At 53.9% G+C, this 8,734-nt stretch overlaps 1 protein-coding gene across 16 annotated transcripts in view; it reads left to right on the plus strand.

Moving 5' to 3' along the window:
- EBF3 (EBF transcription factor 3) overlaps nt 1-5,358 on the plus strand; it is a 107,653-nt gene extending 102,295 nt beyond the window's left edge. For 2 of the 16 annotated variants that reach the window (XM_087824013.1, XM_087824015.1), the window contains exons 14-17: nt 894-1,082; nt 1,580-1,669; nt 2,574-2,686; nt 3,650-3,797. In XM_087824013.1, coding sequence (XP_087680139.1) covers nt 894-1,082; nt 1,580-1,669; nt 2,574-2,686; nt 3,650-3,667 — 410 coding nt within the window. In that variant the 3' untranslated portion in view covers nt 3,668-3,797. Of the gene's footprint in view, nt 1-893; nt 1,083-1,471; nt 1,670-2,573; nt 2,687-3,649 lie in introns of all 16 variants that reach the window. The other 14 variants (XM_087824012.1, XM_087824014.1, XM_087824018.1 and 11 more) reach the window with 11 other exon arrangements.
- Nucleotides 5,359-8,734: the final 3,376 nt, after the last annotated feature.

Below are 8,734 nucleotides of genomic sequence, written 5' to 3' on the forward strand. Positions count from 1 at the left end.
GACTTAGCCGCAGCTGGCCTGGCACGAGTCCAGCGGGGTTGAGGGCAGTGCCCGGTCCCCTGCGGCTCAGCCACGAGTGCCCTGCAGGGAATACTCAGAGGACCCAGGACCCGTGTCGCGGCCGTGTCGGCTTCCATTCAGGCTATGGAATTGCCTAGGAGTTTCTCTGAGTGGACTCCTAAGTGACTTGGCTTTCCTGAAAGTCTGGGGTGAGCCGTAGGGTAGCTGTGATGTAGTCAGTCGGTGGGACCTCCTTGGATGTCCTGCAAGGGTGGGATTTGGTTTCTAAATTTGGAAAGAACAAATGGAAAGAAATACCCATTTCCCCCACCCCACCCCTCATCCCCTGGCCCTGGGTGGCCGGAGGGCGCGGCACCTACTGTCGGAGCCGGTTCTTTGAGTCCTTTTAGGGCCCCTCTTACAACATGAGTGCAGGCAGTCATCTCAGAAGGCAGCCCTGACCCCTCCCCCTCCCCACACCGAGAGAAATCGCAGCTGGAAAAATGACCCCCGAATAGCCTTTTGTGGGCGTCGTGGCCACAAACAAGCTCTCCCTGTCAGCCACGGTATTTGAAGGTCTGCAGAGGCGCCCAGCTCACCTAGTGGGGGACAGACCGGGAGTCCAAGCTGTTGGTAATTGCTTCTAAAGAGAAACCCGAAAGCCGCCGACGGTTAGATCGAAGCCGGTAGAGACAGGCCGGGCCTGGCGACGACACGCGCAGGGGTTGGCGCGACAAGGTTGCTGGAGCTGCTCGGGGCGCAGGGGCTCAAGCGGAGCGTCAGGTCAATTAGGAATGTTTACTATATGATACAGATTTGCGGGGAAACTCCCCCCCCAAGTGTCTCTTCCTGATAATAATGTTATTTTTGGCCCGGGGGGGGGATTTTAACAGTCGGCTACAGTCGCAATACAAGCAGCGTGTCCCCGCGAGGCTACGTCCCCAGCAGTACTCCCCAGCAGTCCAATTACAACACAGTGAGCACTAGCATGAATGGATATGGAAGTGGCGCCATGGCCAATCTAGGGGTCCCTGGCTCGCCTGGATTTCTTAATGGCTCCTCCGCTAACTCTCCCTACGGCAGTAAGTGTCTGTTTTTGTCACACGTCATCACACAGATTCATTTTCACTCAAAGTCACATGTGTGCGTTGCTTGGATGTTCTGTGATGTGAGCTACTGGACGCAAGGAAGGGTGGCTGTGGAGGCTGGGCGTCCCCATGGCGACAGTAAATTGACCTCAGACGGGCCCCCGCGCGGTCCCATTGGAAACCCGAACCAAATCCGAACGGAGCGGGGCCGCCCGATTGGAACCAAGCCCGGCGCGAGCGTGTGCCCGCGGTCCAGGGGGCCACGCCGGGAACACGGCAGGCCCGTGCCGTGGCCCTGCGGGCGTCCCCGGCGGCCCGCGAGCTCCCCGTGCCGTGTTGCCCACGCGACGCCGGGCGTCCTGACCCTGTTTGCTTTGTTGCAGTAGTGCCGTCCAGCCCCACCATGGCAGCCTCTTCGGTCACCCTCCCTTCAAACTGTAGCAGTGCCCACGGCATTTTCTCACTCTCACCTGCCAATGTCATCTCTGCAGTGAAACAAAAGAGCGCCTTTGCGCCCGTGGTCCGGCCCCAAGCCTCTCCTCCTCCCTCCTGCACCAGCGCCAACGGGAATGGACTGCAAGGTGAGGGGCTGGGCGCGGCCTGCGGCCTGAGGCCGGGGCCTGGGCGGGATCCTGCAGCCCTGGCGGGACGGTCCCTGCCGCGGGGCCGGGGTGGGGGCCAGCGCTGGGTGTGTCCCCGGGGGGCGGGAGCTCCGGCCCTTCCTTCGGGCACATTCTCGGAGTCCCTGCCCCTCCCTGGCCATTGCATGCTCCCTGTGGTCCCCCGTGATGCGACCCCACCCCATATTCAGAGACGGCACCCAGATCCTTCCTCTTGGGTGATGAGAACCTTCCTCGGCTTCCCGACAAAGCCCGTGTCCTCGTGGTGCAGCTCAGGGAACGGAGCCACACGGGAAGAGCCGGGCGCAGGTCCCGCCATAGCCCCAGGATGGGCGTGGAGGGTCATCATGCCACCTGCAGAGCCCACCTCAAAGCAGCCTGTCCCGCTCGGCCTGGATTAACACACCAGGGGCCCAGCCGGCCGGGCTGTCCTTGGAGAGGGCAGTGGGCCCGGGCCCAGGCCCAGGGCCATCCCAGACGGGAGCTGGGTTTCTAAGTGCTCTCTTTCAAAGACTCGAGGAGGAGAAGGGCTGGCCTCGAGGGCAGTGGGAGGTGCCAAATGGACACAGCTGCCCACAGCTGGGGCCACGCCAAGCAGGCCCCCAGCGCCTGCCTAGGGCTGGGTCCCTCTGGGCAGTGGCTGGTGCTGCGTGTGGCAGGCGGGGCCACGTGAGCGCCCCCCCAGCTTGCACGTGGCTCTTTGGGATTTCCTGAGGCCCACAGGTCCTGAGATTAAGTGGCCATCATCTGGCCTCTTTCAGACACCTTTGGTATATGCTCCTCCCGGTGAAAATCCAATCCAGTAACTCCTTTAAACAAATGAATCCATTCCACCAGTATTTACTGAGCGCCTACTATGTGCCAGGCTCTCTGCTGGGTGCTGAGGACGTTACCGTGGAGAAGACAAACTGGCCCTTTTGTGAAGTCGGTGGCATATTTCACTTTGATGAACTAATGCTCAAAAAAGGAACTGGAAAGGTATCAGTGATTTGCAATAATTGTCTTCACAACACCTGTCAGTGTATGAAAGGGACGCCCAGGCCCCCAGGCGCGCCTCCTGGCATGCGAGCCAGCGGCGGTCGCCAGACCAGAACCTCTTACGAGGCAGGTGCGGCGGCCCGCCCACCGTCCCCACAGGGGTGAGGCCCGCTGAAAGACGGTGTCACGTGAGCCGTGTGTACACACACGGGGCTTCCAAACCATAAAGTTGTAACGGTGAGTCGGAGATAAATTAATATTGTTGGAATTAATGAGCTGAGAAATTGAAGCTCGCATCACTACATGAACAAATGTATTAATATGTTATACATACATTAATGAGAGCCATCATCCTGACAAAAATTAAACAACACTAAAGTTAAAAGATTTTCAATGACGTTCGTACCAGGAGTCCACCGGAAGGCGTCCGCTGCACTGGGCATATCAGCACCATTCTCTCTCTCGTTCTGAGAGGAGAGAAGTGAACTCCCCGAGGCCGAGCTGTGACCTGCGTCTCTTCAGGGCCCTTGGCCTTGAGAGGGCAGGTGGGCTGTGGAGTGGCTTTGATCTGGGAGGGCCCACGACTCACCATTACGATACCGAGCAATCAGCAGAGGGGAGACGGAGGCCTGCCCGGTTTTCACCTAGGGAGAGAGAGCAGGTTGGTTCACGTCTTGTCGGCAGAGGTGGCCTGTGGGGAGCCTGGGCCTCCGTCCGCTATGCACGAGATATGCCGAAGGCCAGAGCCCCCCCTTTCCACAGGAGCCTTTGAGCGGGGCCGCAGGGGCCTGTCCCCACGTGCGCCCCATCCGTGAAGTAGGTCCCCCCCACGCCCTAACCAAGCCCAAGGCTGGTTAATGGAGAGTTATGCAGACCCAGGGACACCGAGGAGTAAAGCAGAGAGAAGGCCGGGCCCCGCCCGCCCCCCGGGCCCCCAGTAACCGGCTCCTCTCTCTCTTGCAGCTATGTCTGGGCTGGTAGTCCCACCGATGTGAGGGCCTTTGTTTACCTTCCGCAGCATCCGGCATCCAAGGACGGACTTCAGGGGACACGTTTAGTATATTGAGACACGCTGGTGGAGACAGTATCTTCAAATACGTCAGCAGCAGTCGAGATGCGACAAGAGACTTTGTTTAAAGATTTTATTTAAACTATTAAGAGCCGACATGCAAACAGCCTACTTCTTCATGAACAATTCCATTTTACTGACTGAACTTTTCTCATATTTTCACACTTCTCGGTCCTGGAGAAAAGGAAAACCAAGCGACGCCTATTTTGTATAGATTTCCGACTCCGTCTTGGCTCTGTCTCGTACTTGCTATGTGTTGGGAGAAACTTCGTGAATGCACCGTTTTGATTCTCATGAAACACTGATGAAAACTGCCTCCAAACATTTTCCTGTCCTCATCCTTAGATTCACAATGGTTGTGTATCTCTATAATGTGAAATATTTTTTTGTGGTGAACGAAGGGGGCCAAGGAGGTATGAGCCATCAACCTGGAAGAGAGGACGACCTATGATTAGAACTGGGGTGGCAGGGAGGGAGGGAGGGCTTTCCATTGCTTACCTTCATCTTAATGAAATGAAACTTTGTAACTTATTGTAGTTAGAAATTGTAACTTTGATATTGAATTCTCTTGCCTTCAACAAGCACACTGACAGAGGAAAATGCTACTGTCTGTTGGTTAAAATATTCTCCCACTGCTAGAAGCTTCTGTTAAGCGAGCGTGACCTGCGACATTTCCCCACTTTTGCTAGTACTGTATACGATTGCATTCTTAGGCTACTGTGAGGTCCATGTTTCTTGTACCAGAAATTGTCCTTTTGACTTCTAGACCCTTCTTCCCTAATGTGTTTTGTATGTGGTTATAAAATTGTAGACTTTTGTGATTTTGCCAAAGTTGTAGCTAAATATTTATACACTTGTCTTGAATTTTTTTCAGATCCACTTATAACTATTTAGGAAAAACACACCAAGTTTTATTCCTTATGTGTCTTAAAAGGGATGAATTGGTCTCATTTGACACTTTTCCATGAACACTTACAGTCGCTGAGGGACTTTATTTTGTAACATATCTATTATAAATATTGTATTTATCTTTGGAATTTTGTACATTGCTCCCCCCCCCCCCATCTGTTTCCTTTTTCCCTCGTCAGCATCGGCTCTGGGTCGTGGCCCCGAGTCGCGATGCTGGGAAGAGCATTAAGCCAAGACTCTCTCTCATCTGTTTCGTGAAAATGAACCAGTGTCCTTGCGTTTCGTTTGTACTTAAAAAAAATTGCTATTATTTAGACTTTCCATCTTTTTTTTTTTTTTTATTTTGAGGAAAAGTCAAATTCATTGTTTATTTTTATATTATTTTTAAGTTATCTGAACAAATACTTTCGGGGAAAAAAAAAAAAAGTTTGTTGTATAGTCGAAACCAAAACGGTGCCACCCGGCTGTGACAATTCCTAGTAGATTCCGTGCATGTGGGACGGCCGCGAAGAGGCGACACCGTTTGGGGCTGTGTCATTTTATTTTATTTTTTTTTTGGTAGAATGTAAAAAAAAAAAAAAAGTCATTTTAGCTGCCACCCATGACTTTTGCCACATAGCTGAACTGTGTTTACTGGAAAAATTCAGAGGCCTAAAGTTTAAAATAAAATTTACTTCTGATGTTTTAATTAAAATGTCTGCCACATGAACTTCTCTGATGCCTTAAAAGCGGACTTCTTTAAAGATCCTCTGTGCTACTGGAGGACAGGCTCACAGGCTTACACCACAGTCGTCGATCAGGTTTCACCCGGAGACGCACGGTGTCACACACACAAAAGCACAAACCTGGTGACTCCCGGGTCGCTCCTGGCTGCGTCCAATTCTGCTGCGTCCTGCGGGCCCCCACGCTCACCTCGGGTCCCCAGAGGTCCCCGGGAGAGGGGATCCCAGCGGCCCTGGCTTTTCATTTTCTTTTTGAACAATACTTTTGTGTGTGGTCAGACCCAGCAGCACTGTCTGTACTTTTTAAACTGGAATGACCTTCACAGCCCGTGCCCGTTAGTGCCAAACCCGCAGGGAGACCACAGGGTCCGCTTTCCTCCCCCCCCCCCCCTTTGCTTTCAGCAGACACAGCGCAGTGGACATTTTGCAAACCGCAGCAGAAATCAAATTTAAACACGAAGAGGTGGGGCTTTTTAAAAACTTCCTTGACAGAAAAGAAAAACAATGCACAACTTAGAAAGGGGTTCATTCGAGGGACTAGGTAAACAGGCAGGAGGTCCCCAGCGGTCAGCGGGCCCCACTCAGGCCCTGGGGCGGCTGACAAGGCTTAGCTACTCGGAGAAGCCTAAAAGTGACTTTGGAATAAACTGCCTCCGGTTTCTTTGGTATCGGTCAGGGTTCGATCCGGAAACGAGCTCGCACACCTGTTCAGAACGTCGCCACGCCCTCGCACCCGCGCTCAGTCTGCGTTTTAGGTTAATCAGCCGACACCCTCATCGCTTTCCTGTCTCGAAACTGAGCGCTTCACTCGATGGTAGATTTTACTGTTATAGACCCTACAATAAGATTGTTTTATCTGTACATTTTTTCAGATATTTAACTGTATAAAAATGTTCATTTTACACAATATTTAATTAAAGTATTTCTTGTCTGTGAATTTCACTTTGGGTAATTTCATGTCTTGATTGTTGAGACGAATGACTGAATGCACACGGGCGCGAGCTCCCCTGGGGATGCCGTTCGCGTGCTCCGGGGCCCCGAGCTGTGTGCTGGCACAGGATTCGCGGAAAAACCTTCTACAGAGTGATCGAACCTGCAGAGGGAGATTCTTGTAGCGACTTAGATGGTCCTGATCCCCAGGGGGGCCACCTGTACGTCTGCTGTGCTGACGCGTGACTGTCAGACGCGGGGCCCAGCAGCGCCGTGGGACATAAACAACCGCTGGGCTCACTGGGTGCTTGGTCACCTGCTCCCCAGCCCCTCTGCTTCTGAACCGCAGGGTTTGGGGGGCAGAGAGCAAATGCTCCTTCAGTCCCCAGCACGTGCTCCACCCGGGCAAGCAGCAGCTTCAGGAGGGCGCAGAGGCAGGGCTCTGGGGGGGATCCGGTCGGGGCTCCGGGCGGGCGGACAGCGGGGCACCAGATACAGGTGCCAGCTGAGGTCTGACCTGAGGGCGCCGTGCCACCAGCAACCCCGTCATAATAGAGCCTGTGGGCTACACGTGGGTGCAGCCAAAGGCACCGACTATCACGAAAGCTGCCATCAGCACCAATGTCCTAATTTACATGCTGATTTCGGCTCCTTCGAGTGCTCCCCCCCTTCTATTTCATTCCACATCTCTCATTTCCCCCTCAATGAGAGGCTGGGTTGGCATGTTTTGGCTTGCAGCTCTTAACACATACACGTAAGTGTGATCCAAATTAGTGCTCACAAATGTCCTCTTAATTACTTGTTCTGCTGAGCAAAACAGGAAACAATTACTCAAAACATAAAGAAACTTGTGACTGCCTCCCGCTCCTGTCAGTGACAGTCAGGTTCCTTTGACTGCGTTCGTGTTTCAGCTTTAAAGAGACAGCAAGGAAAGGGGCTCCCGGGGTACAAAGCCGCACACAGCCTGCCCACTCCCCTCCTCCAGGCTCCGTCCCAAGGTGCCAGGGGATGGGCTGGGGGACACGATCCCCCTGCCTCCCCACTCTTCTGGGCCAGGAGCACCAGCTCCGGATGGGGGCCAGGGCCCCGCGACCTGGGGAGACGGGAGTGAGCGTATGTTTGTGTTTCAAATCAGGACTAAGAAACCCCCGCTCAGAACGTGCGCCGGTTATTGTCAGGCCGCCTTTTAAGGTCTTTTCGAGCTTTTAAAGATTATTCAAAGCACTCGAAATGGGCTTCAATCTAATGCCTCATTTCATTGCATTAAACAGCCTAGTTAATAAAGAATCGATATATTCAAAGGGCAAGGTTATCTTTTGTCTATAAGGGGTGGTGTCATTCTGCACCTTTTATAGTTCAGATGCTGAAAAAGACCTCATGAAATCCATACCCATCAAGCAGGTCATCGAGAGCAACGACCAGGCCCCGCAAGGAGCGAGCCTGCCCTCCTTTCAAACAGCTCCGGCCTTATCGCCGCACCCGCCCCGAGCGCCAAACGCGTCCTCAGAAAACGTCAATTTCTCATCAAGACAAGAGGCTGCGATGGTCAGTTTCTGCAGAGAATACGTACAATTAAGAGCAGGGAGCAGGGCAGCCATTTGGAGCTGCCATCCCCTCGAGCCGCCCCCTCCCCGCAGATAATAAGAGTTGTTGATAACTGAAGTGTCAATACGCCCAAGAGCGGTTTCTGAATGTGAGTCCTTGTGCTTGGCGCTCCCGCCGATCCCGGGCCTGATAAGGGCGCAGCTGCCAGCGGACACCAGGGCGGGCCTCACAATTAACGCCATGAATAAATCACACAAAGGAGTCCGGCTGCTTTAGACTCGGTGAGACAATCCCCCGTTTACCCTTCAAGGGCTCCTTTTATGTAGGAATAAGGCTGCTTTTAATGAAATTTAAACTCATCAGAGGAAATCAAAAACCTCCAATCAGATTACAAATTGATTTTTTGGTCATTTGTCATTTCCCAGCGTGGAGCTGCAGGTTTCCCAGGGAGCGCCGCGCACGCGGCCCCCAGCCCCGGCCTGGGGCAGGCAGGAGCAGCCCGACCCCCTGCACGCCCCAACAGGGTTCCGACTCCGTGTCCGTCCCGGGTGGTTCCGGAAAGTGAACCCACGACCGGACTGGGTGACATTCAGCCCCGAATCCAGCCTCAGCCCAACCTGGGGACACCCGCCATCCTTGGCAGAGCCGGCTGACCTCCGGGGCTGCAGCCAGGGTCCGCTGGCAGCCAGCAGAGGCAGTTCCTGGGACTGCGGTAAGTTTTGGTTCGTGCCCACTCCCTGAATCTGCTCTGCGCCACACCAACACGGAGCCACACAGAGCCTCACAGAGCCACACGGAGCCTCACAGAGCCCCAGGCCATACACACGGAGATTATGACCTGGGGCGGCGAGGAGACACGGCCAACTCCTACTC

The sequence above is a fragment of the Miniopterus natalensis genome, chromosome 14 (assembly GCF_054644295.1).
Source record: "Miniopterus natalensis isolate mMinNat1 chromosome 14, mMinNat1.hap1, whole genome shotgun sequence".
Classification (NCBI taxonomy): domain Eukaryota; kingdom Metazoa; phylum Chordata; class Mammalia; order Chiroptera; family Miniopteridae; genus Miniopterus; species Miniopterus natalensis.